The sequence below is a fragment of the Canis aureus genome, chromosome 25, assembly GCF_053574225.1.
Source record: "Canis aureus isolate CA01 chromosome 25, VMU_Caureus_v.1.0, whole genome shotgun sequence".
Lineage (NCBI taxonomy): Eukaryota > Metazoa > Chordata > Mammalia > Carnivora > Canidae > Canis > Canis aureus.
Genome location: NC_135635.1, coordinates 43,178,548 through 43,195,123, shown reverse-complemented (window position 1 = coordinate 43,195,123; position 16,576 = coordinate 43,178,548). Strand labels below are relative to the sequence as shown.

At 54.9% G+C, this 16,576-nt stretch overlaps 1 protein-coding gene across 1 annotated transcript; it reads left to right on the top strand.

Moving 5' to 3' along the window:
• The first annotated feature begins 62 nt into the window (after positions 1 to 62).
• WASHC1 (WASH complex subunit 1) lies at positions 63 to 16,574 on the top strand. The gene is made up of 11 exons (XM_077871495.1): positions 63 to 199; positions 2,969 to 3,122; positions 12,551 to 12,662; positions 12,865 to 13,011; positions 13,185 to 13,321; positions 13,556 to 13,691; positions 13,860 to 14,061; positions 14,150 to 14,314; positions 15,045 to 15,203; positions 15,939 to 16,007; positions 16,173 to 16,574. Exons 2-11 carry the CDS (start codon positions 2,974 to 2,976, stop codon positions 16,310 to 16,312), a joined length of 1,416 nt encoding a protein of 471 aa, XP_077727621.1. The 5' UTR covers positions 63 to 199; positions 2,969 to 2,973; the 3' UTR covers positions 16,313 to 16,574.
• Positions 16,575 to 16,576: the final 2 nt, after the last annotated feature.

Sequence of the window (16,576 nt, the reverse complement as noted above, 5' to 3'; positions counted from 1 at the left end):
GTCCGCCCCGGAGGCAAAGCCCAGGCCGCGGGGAGCGCGGTTCCGGGGCCGCGAGCGGAAGGCGGCGAGCGGGCGGGGCCTCGGGCGGCCGGGCGGCCCCGGGAGGCGGGGAGGCGAGAGGCCGAGAGGCGGCGGCGCCAGGACCCGGCGGAGCGGGCGCGGCGGAAGCGCGGAGGCCGGGGCGGCGGGCGGCGCGCAGGTGAGGAGCGGGCGGGCGGCGGGCGGCGGGCGGCGCAGGAGGGGCGGGCTCCGGGCCAGGCGCGCCCCGGCTCGGGGCCCAGGCTCCAGCCCTCTTCCCGTCGGGGCCGCGGGGTCCCGTGACCCTCGGTGCCCCCGCGCCCCCCGGGCCGCTCGGACCCCTCTGTCGCAGGCCTCCCCGCTCCGCGGCCTCCGCGGGGACCTCGCCGCGCCGCGCCGCGCTCGCCTCCTGCCGGCCCGGGGCGCTGCGGTCAGCCCGGGGTGCAGGCCCTGGGAGCCGCGCGTCCGGGGCTGGTTCGCGGAGGGCCCTGCACTTCCCGCTTTGTACGCAGCACCGAGAGGCGGGCGTGGTGTGTGCTCCTGGTCTGGGAGCCTCCCCGGTTTTCCCCAGATTCTGTAAGGCAGTGCCACCCAGTAGACGTGTGATGTGAGCCACACACTGCGATCTGGCAAGTAAAAAGAAACGGGTGAAATCAGTTTAGTAATAGGTTTTCTTTAACCCAGAGTATCTGAAATCTGGGGAGAGGGAGGAGCAGGCTCCGCGCCGGGAGCCCGACGCAGGGCTCGACCTTGGCATCCTGGGATCATGCCCCTAGCTGAAGGCAGACGCTCAGCTGCGGAGCCACCCAGGCGTCCCTAATATAAAAATTTTAATGGGATATTTTACATTTTTTCTCCCTAGTCAGTCTTTGAAATTCGGTGTGTGTTTTACACTTAAACTCTTGCTGTGGTATGCAGCGTTTATCACCGTCTGGCCTCGATTTCTCCCTGCTGACGGCCCAAGGATAGTTATACCCCGATCACTCGAGACCACCTGCCATTCTTTATACACCTTGGTTCGAGTTGTTCTGCCTGGCGTGCTGTCCCTGCACTGGGATGCCATTTCTGCCAAGAGGCTTTTTCTGACTCCCCTAACCTCTGGAGGGACGGGCAGCTCCGTCCTCAGAGCTTCTTCCCTAGCAGTGTGTTGTGCCTGACTTAGAGCACTCATCACATGGTGTTTGTTTTTGAGGCTGTCTCTATGGCTAGCATAGCGTCCTATTCATCTTTGTTTTCATCATGGCTGGCATCTAATAGTTGATTAGTAGATGTTTGGAGACGGAATGAGTAAACCACTAAGCAGCTGTTCTCAGTCTCTTAATTCTCGAAGGGACCTGCTACTTCCTTGTTGAGATTTGTCCCTGTATTCCCCCCTCACAGGCACGTACACATGCACACAGTTGGGGTAACTCACAAAGAATGCATCTCAAGATGAGCACAGAAAGTATCTTCTACCTTTTACCCTCTCCCGATGTTACAGATGGGAAAACTAAGGTACAGAATTAAGTTAGAGTGCCAGCAAATTTGCATCAATATGAATATAAGTGGGGAGTCTTCTTGACTGCGGTGGGTGGTCTCAGAGGGTTGGGTTTCTGGGTTAGGCATCAGCTGGCCCCACTTTGGTCATTTGCTAGGAGGAAAGAGAAGTGGGGACGTGGGGAATAACTCCCTCGCCCCGAGGAGGACCTGGCCTGAAGGCAGCTTTGGGAATGGGAAGCCTGAGGATGTCACTGCTGAAGAAAAATAGTGGAGGAGCAGACGGGTCTTTTCAGACAGTGAAGGGTCCTGGTGTGGGCAGGCAGGAGAGAACCAGCAGGGGTAGAAGGAAGGGCTGGCGAGGCCAGCAGAGGGAGCAAGGGAGTAAGCTCCAGCTTGGAGAAGATTGTGCGCTGCTTTGGGAATAACCACTTCTCTGCAGAGCGAGAAACGGCAAGAATCAGAGATTCAGAGAAGGCAGCTTGCCCACGGTCACGTCACACAGTGCTTTAGGCCCAAATGAAGCCTCCCAGGCCCTCCCTGTCGCACTTTACCCTGCTCTACCTCCACCTCTGTTGCAGTCGGGGCCCCAACATGGTGCCTCAGAGAACAGGCCTGTAGCTCAGTGCCAGGCCTGATTAATATCTTCCTTGCCCTCTTCTATGGAGGGGCTCTGATTAGGCCTATTTATAGGGGCCCGGTGCCTTAATATTCTGTCTGCGATGTGTCTTGCCAATCAAATCAGTGCCGTCTGCAGTGTGATTGCTGCTTTAGTGGCACCAGGGAGCAGAGTTAATTAAACCCAGTATAAATAGACTCTGCCCTCATCTTGCAATTGGAAGGAGTGTTTTTCCTTCTTGTCCCTCACCCCCACGTGCCCCTCCTTCCTCCTGGCCCCCCCTTAGTTGGAGCCTGGGGGAGCAGAGCCCAGACACTCAAGTATGCAGAGTCACCAGCCATTACCTCTCCTGTCTCAGGAGATCTTGAGTTCCTCGGGGTCAAAGTGAAAAAAACCCACAAGTCCACATTTCCTGTGCTTTTCCAGACCTGGGTATCATTTGGCACTTGACGCAGCCATTCCCTCCACATCCCACCACCACCCCCAATCTATCCCTCTTTTTAACTCTGGACCCAGGGTTTCTTTTTTGTTCCTCCAGGCTTGGAAGGTTGAACTGAGAGAATGTATGGAAAGGGTGCCTAGCAGAGCAGCAAGCACCACCTTCTCTGACTGCTTCTCTTCAGTCTCTGGTGTCGCTACCATTTTCCTGCCCTCATTTACTCAACAAGCATCAGCAGAGTACCAGCTCCTCAGAGCTCCTGGCCTCCCAGCTGGTTTTCTGCCTTCCACTCCCTGCCTGCACCGGCAGGACCTGTGGCAGACAGTTGGGGTGGGGGGCTGGGCTCTCTTCTCCCAGCACTTTACCCTGTGATGGATGCGTATGGGCAGTCCTCATGCTCTGGTTTCCACCCATAGGCACCATGACTCCCATGAGGACCCAGCACTCGTTGGCAGGGCAGACCTATGCAGTGCCCCTCATCCAGCCGGACCTGCGGCGGGAGGAGGCCATCCAGCAGATGGCGGATGCCCTGCAGTACCTACAGAAGGTCTCTGGAGACATCTTTAGCAGGTGGGTGCTCCGCCCCTGCCCCACACCTGACTGGGGGCTGGGCTGTCAGTGCACCCTCTGGGAGTAGCCTTTTTGCTGATTCTTGGTGATTTCAGTGGCTTCCCTGTGTCCCAGGGGCCCAACTTGGAAGTTCTTTCTTTCTTTTTTTAAATTTTATCTATTTATGAGAGAGAGAGAGGCAGAGACACAGGCAGAGGGAGAAGCAGGTTCCATGCAGAGAGCCTGATGTGGGACTTAATCCCAGGTCTCCAGGATATGGCCCTGGCCTGAAGGCGGCGCTAAACCACTGAGCCACCGGGCTGCCCTAGAAGTTCTAAGTGTTCATAGCAGCTCACTGCCTAGTGTCCCACTTACCCCCCCAGTTCCCTGTGGATCCACGGGCTCCAAGGGTGGTACTCCTTTCCCAACTTCTGCTCCTTCTCCCACGGGGGCGGGGGGTGGGTGCCTGTGCCCTCACTCCTTCCTGCGTATCACTTATACCCTCAACACTTCCAGGCACCATGCTGCTCTCCTTAGTTGCTTACAGCAGCAGTGAATAGGGCAGCGTCCCTGCTCCAGCTAGAGTATACAGGATTCCCCAACTATCCAAGTTTGCCTTCTGCCACTTTGCTTTTATGAAAACTCGTACCTGGGTTTAGTAACCAAAAGATATCTGAAGTGGACTCTCATTTTGATGAGATGATGATTGCTTTTTCGCTTCATGCCATTTCCGCTTATAAGAGGTTTCATGGGAACGCTGTGCTGTGGAGAGTGGGGAAGCCTGCACTCCATTGGGACAGACGGACTCTAGCCAATGGCAGGATTGGGTCTTTGCTGTTGTGGTTGAGACCTGTTTATGAAGTAGTTTTGTGAAAACTGATGTTCATATAGCAGGAACCATATGCTACTGCCGATCTGAGTATATTAACTCATTTACCCCTCAGAACAACTTTGTGAGGAGGTGCTGGTTTGTCCATTCTATAGAGGAGGAAACAGAAATGGCTAAGAGACTTGCCCACGTGGCAGAGCCAGGGCTCACACCCGGGTACTGTGGCTCTAGACTCTGGAATTATGACTGTGTGTCTGTGAAGGAAGAGAAGGTACTATAGGAACTGGTAACAGGAGGCTTGATGTGGTCCAGGGGAAAGGCGTATATGAGGAAAACACATATGGGAAACTCTGAAGGGTGAATAGGAGTTATTTTAAGGGGGTAGATTGAGAAGAACATTCCAGAAAGAAAGAAAGGCATGAGCTGAAGCCCTGAGGTGAATAGGACCTGAATGGAAGCCTGAATGTGACTGGAGCAAGGAGAGTTGAGGGCTGAGGGGGACCAGAAACCAGTGAGTTATGCAGAGCCTTAGGGGTGATTGATGGTTTTGAGTGGGAGTATGGTTATCTGGCACAATCCTTGGGCTAGAATGATTTTCACTCAGTGTTATTTAACATGAATTAATGATGTTTGCTGTTCCTTGCAAAGGTCCCAGGTTTTGGCCTGCATATGGGTCCCTGTCTTTCTCTGGCTGGAAGAAGCTGAGATGGGGCTTACTTAGATTTTCTTCCTGGTGCCAATGCCTTCACATTGGGACCTTTTACCTACCCAGTGTGAAGTATTTGTCTGATTAAGGTCCCTCCCATAGTCTGAGTCCCCCTCACACATCCCTGTGTGTACCCCAGACCAGGAAACCCCTGCTGTTTCACCATGCAACCTCCCCTTCACCACTGGAAGCTGGCCTCCTCTGGGAAGCCTTCCCCAGCGGGGGCAGAAAATGGGTTCACTGTGTCTAGTTGGACTTGGTATAAACACCAGACCCTCTTATTCTCCAGCCTTTGACCTGCCCACCAACTCACCTACCTGCCCCGAGCCAATCCAGAATATAAATGTATCCAGGGGGCAGTGCCCTAAAGTGCTTAAGGGAGTTGGCTCTGGAGCAGCCCAAGCAGGGCTCCAGTCTGGCTTCCTCATTTGCTTGTCCTGTAAACTTGAGCAAGTTACTTAATCTCTCTAAGCTTTAGTGTTCCCATCTACAAAATGGCAGTAATGATGCTACCTTCCTCATAGAATTGCACTGAAGATTAAATAAACTAAAACTTACAAAAGAATTAAAGCACTTGGCTTCTAGTAAGCATTCAGTAAACATCCCTCCCCCCTTTTAAAGATTTTATTTATTTATTCATGAGAGAGGCAGAGACACAGGCAGAGGAAGAAGCAGGCTCCCTGTGGGGAGCACAATGCAGGACTCGATCCGAGGACCCGTGATCTCGACCTGAGCCGAAGGCAGACGCTCAACCGCTAGGCCACCCAGGTGCCCCAACATTCCCTCTTTTTATCTGCTGTCAGCTCTGCTCCTCTGCTGCCTGTGCTGGCCCTCCATTAACTTGCTACCAATAGTAATGGAAAGTGTTACCTGCCCTTTTTGTGCTTATATTTGTGCTTTCTAGGCCCAAGGATCACATCAGCGAGAGAACACAGGCCTTTAAGAGCCATTAGTCCCAGATTATAGACAGCCCGTGCCCAGTGACTGAAATGGAGGCAAAAAGCAATCTGTCAGAAACGTGTTTTCTCACCAGGATTGTAGTTATTGCTTGCCTTTCTCTAAGGGGAGCCCTGGACTTTTAGTGTACATTCTTTTCCCTTCCTGGTATTCGGCACTTGTAGACACTTTCGTGTCCCCGTGCCCGTCCATGGAATGAGGAGGGGGCAGGGGATCTATCTCCTGGGAGAAGACAATGTGTTATGGGCCCTCCGAGCGGGTAGGCATGGTCCAGGGAGGTTAGGGCGCCTCTCAGGAGCCCCGTAGCTGAGCCCAGTTTCCCCAGTCACTCCGCTGACCTTCCACCGTGTGCCAAACCTGCTGGACCCACCGGGTCCTGACGATGCGTACAACCTGGTTCCTGCCCTCCAGGATCTCGTGGTCTGGAATGGGAAAACAGTAAGTCTAGATGGATTCTTAATTGTGTAACGTGAACTGTGTAAGCTTCTAGGGATCTAGAGAAGAGAACAAATTAAGTAAGAATTGGTGGCACATTCATCAATCACAACTCCCTGAACCAGTTTAAGCAAGTAGTAACCAATCAGTGGAGCGGGATTTGGAGTTGCAGGGCTTCATTGATGTCATCAGTACCTGACTTTTCTTTCATTCTGTCCCAGCTTGCTGCTTCTGGTTGGCCCCATTCCCAGAAGGGCCTTGCTCTCCAGCAGGGCCAGAGCTCATGCACTTACATTTGGGCCCAGGAGGAAAGAGGGACACCCTCTGTGTGAGCGTCCCTTCTGAAGGCCTGCTGGCCTGGCCGAGTTCTTTTTTTTTTTTTTTTTCCTGGCCGAGTTCTTATGTCTTATCCCAGAGTCCATTGCAGGGCAGAGGGCATGACACACTGATTGGCTTAGACCCTGTTACATGCAGTACTCATGAGGCCTGGATTGAGCCCCACCCCTCAGTCCAGGGACTGAGACTATGGGAGCAGTGGGTTCCCCGAGGTGAAATGAGGGCCCTTAGTTGAGGAAGGAAGGAGTGGATGGTAGAGAGGAAACCTGCTTGCCTACCACATGGGTCAGGGAAGGCCTCCTGAAGGAGGGGGGCATGGACTGGGCCCTAGGAGGGGCAGGTGGTAGGTAGGCAGGGGTAAGAATGTTGAGTGTACAGGTCATCTGGTGGGGTCTAGAAATGGAAGCCAAAGGCTCAGAGGCTTGAATGGGGTACATGGTGTTACCCATGCTCCACAGGGGAGGCTGGCCTGAACGGGGATGTTTTGTCCTAGGAGTATAGACATTGCAGCTTACCCCCATATATTAAGCTCCTTCGCTGCAGAACAGGGTGTGAAGTCAGCTTTCTGCACGTCTGCAGGCCTTGCTTCCCCTCTGACTGTGCACCTTTGGGAGCTGGCCTCTTCCCTCCTTTCTGTGCTCTGTGGGGATGCACCATGGCAGAGGGAGTGGGGTGGAGGATGGTGGTGTGTGAACAGTTGGGATAAGGAAGGAAGGGCCCCTGGGGCTTCCCCAATGGGCCAGGGCTTTGCACTTGATTCAGGCCTTGTAGGGAGCCACGAGAGGTTCTGGAGCATGGAAAGGTGCAGCAGAAGAGCTTAGGGAAAGCTGAGCGGGCAGCTGGCACAGAGTGGCCAGTCGGGAGAGGGCGGCTCCCAGGGACGCACTGGGGGCTCTTGCTGCACTCCAGGCCTGGAGGGGTGATGCTGCAGTCCCAGGGAGCTGCAGGCAGGGAGGGCTGTATAAGAGACATTCCAAAGGAAATAATGAGGACAGATTGGGAACAAGATGAATAAAGGGAGGGGCCAGGGATAGTGGGAGTGGGGCGTGCCCAGGCCCAGCCTCATTCACCTGCCGGGCCGCCCCCCCTCCCCTGTCCTGCAGCAGTCAACACACTCCTCACAGGGTATTCATCTTCCGTGGACTTTTGCAATGGGGAAGTGACCCTGGCTTGGAATCTTCCCCCTCAAACTTACTCCACCTGCTTGGATACCTCGTGCAAAAGAAGAGGCAGCTGGCTTTCAGTCTGTACCCCCCTCCCCCGCCCCACCCCCGCCTGCCCGTTCCCCCATTTTGGTCCAGCCGCTCAGCCCCAGGTGGCTGTGCCCAGTTCCGCAGGTAGGTGAGCTCTTGGAAAATCAGCATTCCCAGCTGGCCTCCTTCCTCCTCCTCTGCCACAGCAGGAGCCACCGGGAGCCTGAAGAGAATGACAAGTGCCTCTCTGGTGCTCCTGGACCCACGGCTCTCCCTGCCTGGATCAGATCGTTCCCTCACCTGCCCCCATCTTCACCTGGGAGAAGCCAGGCCCCAAAATAGCTGCCCGGAGATGTCACCTGCTTCACATGACTGAGATGACGAGGCAGAGGAGGGCTAGGGTGGCAAAGAGGAGCTGGACAGCTTCCATGTGTTGTGGAAGTTGGGGTGCTGTCCCAGTTGCCACTTCACCTGGGGAGCCACTGCCTGGGGAAGGATTCCCTTTCTCTGCAGAGCTTTTCCACCTCCTCTCCTTTGTCTTTCCAACCCCTCCCTCCCTTCTTTGGCTCTTTCCCACCCCCTCCTTCCCTGCCTTCTCTCCCCTCCTCCCTCTGTCCTGATTGGCACCTGGTGGCTCCCAAGGTTAGGAAGGCTCAGTCAGCTGCCTGCATAATTAGCAGATTATTCCTAATCTCAGCGGTGAGAGTGGTGAGTGGGGGAGGTAACACTAGGGCAGGTCCTGGGTCACAAGGCCAAGGGACAGGACAGGCCAGGGGAAGAGAAGCAGCAGCTCTGGGCAGGAATGGTGCTTCCCTCCCCAGCAGCCGCTATGGGAAGGTTGGAAGGCAGGAGGGCCTGCTGATCACCCAGGGGCCGTGACAGGAAATCGGCTGTGAGGGAATGGGGGTCCTCGTTGGAGGTGGGGACTGGGAGCCCAGGCAAGGTCCTGGCCACCCTGTCCCCTCCCTCCTCCCATGCTAGGAGGGCATCGGTCCCTATGGTGCTTGGGTGAGTGCCGCCCACCCCAGCCAAAGGGGCTGCACTGTTGCCGTGCACACTGCCTCCATGGGGGTCACTGCCTCCATTGGGGTCCTGTGTGAAGGGCTTGTTTCCTGGGCCTGGAACATCCCCCTCCTCCTCTGCTCAGCACTGCCTCTTCTTGCTTTCTTCCAAGTGCCTGGAGCCCCTCATCCTTCCTAATCTTGTGGGTAGGAATAGCAGATGTTACTGGAGTACCCCTAGTATGGGACAATAGGCACACAGTTGCTCATTTTAACCTTTATAGTAATTCTGTGGATAGATGTCACCGACCCTGTTTTGCAGCCGAAGAAGCCTGAGGCACAGGCCAGTTACATGACTTGCTCCAGGTCATGCTGCTGCTAAGCAGATGTTAAACCCTTAGGTTTGTGGGGCCTAGTAGTCTCTTGTCCCTGGGAGACTGCAACCTTCCCGAGGGCAGATGTGTGTTCCTGAGTCCTCTCTGTCCTAGGCTCTGAGCAGACTGACTGAACCAGTTCTGTCCCTGACAATGACAGGGGCAGCCCCAAGGCAGACGTGTTTTGGGGACATGGCTTCAGTGATAAGGTTGGAAACTGAGCTGCCTTGAAGCAGACCACCAAGCCAGGGGGCGTAGGTTAGGAATGGCAAGCAAACCCCCTTCTTGCCACTATTCTTCCACCCTGGTGGGGGGCACTGCTAATGGGTCATGGCACTCCGTCCTGGCCTCATGTGGCCTCTGGTCCTTCGTAATGCCGCCTTCTGCACTGCCCCTGCCTGCCAGTGAGAGCCTTGGACCTGTGGTCTGCATTCTTGGCACCATGGCTCTGACCGTTAGAGATTAGACTCTGGGGGCTTTGAGCAGGTAGGCTGTAACTTAGACTTGTTGGCTCTTGCATAGGAAAAGAACCCTGGAAATCCTGTCTTCTTTCCTTTGCCCCACACAGCAGTCTCCCCTGGAGCATTCTTGACAGGTGGTCATCCCACTGGAATGTGGTTTGCAGAGCTGTGTAGCTATTTAATAGAAAGTTTTCTGTGTGCAGAACCGAGATCTTCCTTATGACTCCACCCACTGGTCCTCATGCCACCTTCCTGGGCAACAGAATAAGTCCAGTCATTTTTCCACCTGACAGCACTTGTGAGGGTTTTGATATCTGGAAGGAATTACCATACTCTCCACTTCACCGCACCTGTAGCCAGAATAGCCTTCAGTCGTCTTCGTAGGACATGAGTGTCTCACCCCCCCCCCACCGTCCTCATCACCCTCCTTTGAATGTTCTTTCACCTGTCACTTTTCATCCAGCCAGTATTTGTTACATGTCAGGCACAGTCCCAGGTGTTTGAGGCACAGCAGTGAGTAAGACAGACCCTACAGTCTAGTAGGAATTCAGCAGCATCTTAAAATGTGGACTGGATTGAAGGGAACACTGCTGTGGAGAGGCTGGGACCCAGCATTAGGTTAGTTTATTAATCTGGGGTCTGTTTTCTCTCTACTGCCTCCAGAGTGTTGAGGTCCCTTGTTTACTGAAGGAAGGGAGGAGGGACATGGAGCTATGTGCCCCAAGATCACACTTCCTTCTTAAGCTGCTGAACACACTTTTTAGCTCATACCAAGCTCTAGCTATCCAAAACCTCAAGCTAACCCTCCATCTTCTGTGTTTGCGCCCTGGACTTTTTACACCTGATTGCTGGACTTCATCCCTTGTCAACTTCATCTTGTTGACTGCAGTCCATCCTTCCGGCCTCTCAAGATTATCTGAGTCTAGATTTTTCCATGCAGACTGTTTGACCCTCCTCCTGTTTACTGACCTGGTGTTGCACGAGCTGGATGGGGCTCTGGCAGAGACCTTTGTGCGAGGCTTAAATCAGGCCATTCTTCAGCAGTGCCCTTTGAGTGCTGCTGCTCATCTGGCTCTGATTTTTTCCTAAATGTGCTCTCCTCCAACCCCCACAGCTCCATCTTGTCCACAGGATTTTGTGAGAAGCCGTCAGAAACCTTGCTGACTCAAGATGTGGTGTGCTTAAGGTTTTCCCCTGCTACACCAGTCTAATAACCCTGTCAAAAAAAGAAATGCTGTGAGTTTAGAACAATGCTGACCCCTGGGATCTGCCTCTTTCTCCTCGAAGACCCTTGATTTAATAATCCATTCTGGAACTTTGCCAGGGTTTGTTAGGCTTTCTGTTTGCAACTTAGATCAGCCCTTCTCTCCTTGATGGAAGAGCCGGAACGGAGTAGCCTGTGTCCCTCTCCAGACCTGCTGTCCCTCCCACGCTCCATGTTGATGTCAAGCCCAGCAGGCGTAGAACCAGTGAGGTGGCTTTGGCACCCAGGGGCAGAGAGTGGCTGGGCTGGGAGCTGGGGAAGTAGCTTGTGAGTGTGCATGCCTTTTCCTCAGTGGATGCAAACCTTTCTTCCTGCCAGAAAAGATGGAGCTCATGCAAGTCTGGAAGTTCTGCATTCTCTCACTGGGAGGAAACTCTGCCCTGTGTTTTTGATCTCCTTTGCCGCCTACTCAGACCAGTCTGTCAAGGATGACTGACCTGCTTGGAGTACCTATTTGTACCCCAGGCCCCCACCTCAGAGCCCCCTGCACTGCAAGGAGCCAGGATAATCAGGGAGACCACAGGAACCAAGACCCCTGGGTTGTGAAACAGGCTGATCTCATGGGTTCTCAGGGAGGAGGGGTACAATCTTTTAGAATTGGTGGGGGTTGATATAGGAAGATTGGTCCAGAGCCTTGACTGTTCAACCTTTAAAGAAATCCTGGACTTCCCTGGCTGCATAGTTTCTGACCCCAGAGACAGGGGGCCCCTCTGCCATCTGCTGTGGCCTCCACCCTTTCCCTGTAGACTTGCGATGGCGGTTCTGCCTTTGTTTCTCATTTGTGGCTCACTCCTGCCAGGTGAGTGCCGACATGTGATCTCTCTGAATGTGAAGCATGATGGTCGTGGGCAGGGGCTGGTGTTCTTAGAGGTGGGGAAGCAATGGGGAGGAGGATACCCTGGCCCCTGTTTAGCCAGTCACCACTGCAGTGAGAACCTTGCCATTGCTCAGTAATGTGCAACAGCGTGGGGCTCATGTGCATTTACGTTTAGAGCATGTGGTTGTTAATCATTCAGGGAGCCTCTCCAGGTGCCAGCCCTGGGAAAATAGGGAACCAAGCCAAGCCCTTACCCCATTGGAGCACACCTAGGCAGTAGATGCACGTCAGGTGGCTCTGTGTAAAAAAGTTGGCAAGCGACAGGTGCATTTTTAGAGTCAGTGTTCAGGAAGGCTGCATTGAGGACGGAATGAAGCTCAGTGAAGCGAAGAAGCCAGCCACATGGGTGTCTGCAGGGAGGGCACTCCATTTGATGCAGAGGCCACGCACTAATACATCTGGCACATTCAGGGAATAGCAGGGCACTGGTGTCACAGGAGCCCGCTCATCCGAGAAGGGCGAGTGGAAACCTATGAGTACCCTGACCACAACCACAAGGACCATGGTGACCAGACTTTGGATTTGCCCACGTGAGCCATATATTGTGTGTCAGGGCAGTTCGCTGTGAATGGGTCTGGGACTTGAATCTAGGCCTGGCCTTGCCCATCACTCATCCTTGTGAACTCTCTTCTCCTCTGGAAATAGGCGATTGTACAGGAGTCATGGCGATTTTTTCTCTGCTTGCCCTGCTTGAGGCTGTAAACTCCTAGAGGCAGGAGCCCTGTCCCTGACAGATGGCATGTCCCAACACCACCCTGGGGCCAGGGTGATTGCCCATTCCTATGCAGAACTGCAAGAACTCAAGAGTTCATGTCTAAATCCTTCAGGTTAGGGATTCGTGCAGAGGTCACCTGGGCAGTTCAAAGTCAGCCATGACAAGGAGGTAACACTGTATTCTAGGGCCCTTGCCTAAGCCCTCAGCTCTGCAAGTTTGCAGGTAGAAGCAAGGGTGCAGGAGGCTGCAGGGACTTGGGGAGCAGCCCTCAGCTCCTGTGATTTTTTTTTTCCCATGGCAGGATCTCCCAACGAGTAGAGCTCAGCCGGAAGCAGCTGCAGGCCATTGGGGAGAGGGTCTCCTTGGCCCAGGCCAAGATCGAGAAGATTAAGGGCAGCAAGAAGGCGATCAAGGTAGACCGTGTGGCCCCGGTCCCCACAGCCAGCAGGCACCCCCAGAAACCCCATCCCTACCACCTCCCCCTGCTTCTCACACTGCCACCTTGTCCAGCCATACCTCGAGCTTTCCTTCTGCTCAGGATCCACCCTCCCCAGACCCACCCTGGACTCTGGAGCATCTCGGGCGCCCCTAAAGAACTGATCTCTGTGTCCCTAGGTGTTCTCCAGTGCCAAATACCCAGCTCCAGAACGCCTACAGGAGTACGATTCCATCTTCACGGGTGCCCAGGACCCAGGACTGCAGAGACGCCCTCGCTATAGGATCCAGAGCAAGCACCGCCCCCTGGATGAGTGGGCCCTGCAGGTCTGAAGGATTCATATATTGAAGGGGGATGGGGGTGACCAGAGGTGGCCGGCCCTGGCTGTTGGGGAGGAACTGAGGGTTCTGTCCCCTAAAAGGATTTGGACTGGGATGGGTGGTTACTTTGTCATGGCACTGCAACCCACTATCCTTATTACCACCCCTGCCCCCACCAGGAGAAGCTGAAATACTTCCCTGTGTGTGTGAACACCAAGCCAGAGCCTGAGGATGAGGCCGAGGAGGGGCTTGGGGGTCTTCCCAGCAACATCAGCTCCGTCAGCTCGTTGCTGCTATTCAACACCACTGAGAACCTGTATGGCACATGGCGGGGCTCTGGAAGGGTGGCTGGGTGGCCTGGCATCGTGGGGGAGCCTGGGGGCATGACACTTCAGTACAGAAGACTATAGAGCCGAACAGTTTGATTTACATTTTAAGGCCTCAGAGTCTACAGTACAAACTAACTGGCCCTGATGAAGTAAGAGATGGGGCAGGGCCATGGGCCTAGAGCAGACATGGCGACTGCTCGACATCCACCCCAACTCCGTAGGTACAAAAAGTATGTCTTCCTGGACCCCCTGGCTGGTGCTGTAACAAAGACCCATGTGATGCTGGGGGCAGAGACAGAGGAGAAGCTGTTCGATGCCCCTTTGTCCATCAGCAAGAGGGAGCAGCTGGAGCAACAGGTAGAGCTGGATGATACCTGTGGGCAGGGGGTATAGTGGACTAGAATGTGGCCCCGCCAGCACCCTCTTAGTGAGGGGCCTATGGAGCCCCCTACTCACCCCCTGCCTTGTGTGGGGATGCACGAGACCCTGCTGACTGCCCCTTCAGGCCCCCACCTAATCCTGCAGGTTCCAGAAAACTACTTCTATGTGCCTGACCTGGGCCAAGTGCCTGAGATTGATGTGCCGTCCTACCTGCCCGACCTGCCGGGCATCGCCGATGACCTCATGTACAGTGCTGACCTGGGCCCCGGCATCGCCCCCTCCGCCCCTGGCACCATTCCAGAGCTGCCCACCTTCCACACAGAGGTGGCTGAGACTTTCAAGCCAGGTGAGCGGAGAACAGGAGTTGGGCAGGAACTCCCTTACTTAGCCACTTGCATCCCTCGGCACCTCACTTTCTCATAATTCTGTTTCAGACCTGGAAGATGGGGTACTAACAGCACCCCCGCCGCCGCCACCACCACCCCCACCTCCCCCAGCCCCAGCTGTGCTGGTCAGCGCTCCCCCACCCCCACCCCAGGCCATAGCCTCCCCTGGCCAAGGTGCCAGGGAGGACAGCAGTGGCAGTGTGTCTCCTTCAGGTAGGAGCAGCACCAGGGTGCATAGGGGGGGGTCAGGGGCGAGGGGGCATGTGCTCTTTGAGGGGTCCTCCAATTTCTGGATCCCTGAAGGGTTTTCTGTAGGTTTAAGTGGCCATAGGCTTTCAGAATAGATCTGATGTCAAAATCTTGTCCCACTGGGTTCATGAAATAGTGGTTTTCAAACTGTGTCTGGAGCTCCCTGGAGATGGGGCTCATCTCCAGGGCAGAAGGAGTCTGGATGTGGATAGGTGGAGCTGTGGTACCCCCCCCCCACCCCGTTCTCACTTAAACCAATGGGAAAAGGGTGGCTACCAAAAAAAAAAAAAAAATGGAAAGCTGCAGCAACAAAATATCCATATCTTTAAATTGCAGGATTTCAGTTTTAGCATGACATCTCTAGTTTCTCTCCAGCACCCAGAGGTGGCACAAAAAGCCCATGTTGGCTCATGTGTCAAGTTCAGACACTGTCCACACATCGAGGCTCCCACGGGGTACATCTGCAGTGGCCCTTAAACCAGGTGGCATCAGAGAGGGACGGGGGGGGGGGGGGGGGCAAGGAGGGGGGTGCCTGGCCATAGGTCTGACTAAGCTCAGGCAGATGCAGGCAGCATTCAGGCTGCTTATGGTCTCCCAGGGCTCAGCTTCACCCACTGGCTTCCTTTTTCAAGAGGAAGAGCCCATTCTCACAGCCAGGCTTGAGCAGCCTTCTTTCTCACCATGCCTTTCCCAGCTACCATTCAAGGAGCTCCAAAGGAAGTGGTAGACCCCTCCAGTGGCCGGGCCACCCTGCTGGAGTCCATCCGCCAGGCTGGGGGCATAGGCAAGGCCAAGCTCCGTAGCGTAAAGGAGCGCAAGCTGGAGAAGAAGAAACAGAAGGAGCAGGAGCAAGGTGAGGGGATCCTTGGCCCGCTTCAGTAGGAAGGCTCTAGGGAAAGGGCCACCTTCTCTTGGAGCTAACACCAGACTCCCTGACCACCCCAAATGTCAGAGGAGCAGCCCCTAGCCCACCTGCCCCATGCTTTCCCCAGGGTGTCTGCAGGAGGCCCTGGGTGGCCATCCCTAATATACCTACCTTTCCTGCCTGGGCTGTGGGTTCCTTCCTGGGTTTGTAGCCCGCTTAGAGCTTTCTGCTCTAAGTTAACAGGAGACAGAGCCTCCAGCTATGACAACAGAGAATCTTGAGATTCTGCTGGGAGCTGTCCTGGGACATGGCTGAGGCCCTAAGCTGCTATAGAGACTACGGACCTGGAGGGTCAGCTCAGTCCTGCTTCTCCAGGCCCCCTCAAGGCTGCAGGTTGCACGTGCCATGCACCCTAAATGCAGCCTGAACAGAGCACCTGGGCACAAAGCCACAATGATCTGGCCTCCTGAGGTTGAGTCCCAGCTCAATTTCTGAGCTTTGCACTCAACCTCAGGCAGATTGCCCAGCCTCTCTGGGCCAGGTTGCTCATTTGTACAGTGGGGCCATTCACACTTCCTGCTGTCACAGAGTAGCTAGGAGGGGCTGGCGTATGCTGACAGTGAGCAGAAAGAGGAGATAGGTCCAACCCTGAACGGGTCACCCCAGGGGCAGATTTTGTCCTTGGTCCCCTCATCCTTCCTCACCATGGCTTTTCTGTTACAGTGAGAGCCACAAGCCAAGGTGGGGACCTGATGTCGGATCTCTTTAACAAGCTGGTCATGAGGCGTAAAGGTAGGAAGCAGAGCCTGGCTGCCTTCCCTGGGCTGGGAGTCTCAGGATGTTTTCTATCTTGCAGATTCTGCCGTTCTTATCCTGTTCTTAAGTTTCTAGGGGCTGGGTGAACTGGTATCCCAAACCAATCACCCCCTCACTCTCCATCCACCTCTGCCCTCCCAGGGATCTCTGGGAAAGGACCTGTGACAGGAGCCAGTGAGGGGCCAGGAGGAGCCTTTGCCCGAATGTCAGACTCCATCCCACCTCTGCCTCCCCCACAGCAGCCACCTGGAGAGGAGGATGAGGATGACTGGGAATCCTAGGGGCTCGGCCACCCTTTCCCACCAAACTCAGGTTTAGTTACTGCCCTCACATGGACACAGCGGGGTGAGCTGCCTGGCCTGCAGGTCTCTCGGCCCCTGCTGCCTGTGGAGGACTGTCCCAGGCCTGTGCCTTAAGGAGCTAGGTGGCCAGCTTCTGAGGCTAGGTGGCCGAGAGCAGGGAGCCCTTGCTCTCTGCCTGTGGTCTCCTCCAGCTACAGACTGAAATAAATACATGAATCAATAAAGAAGTATCATGCAAGAACC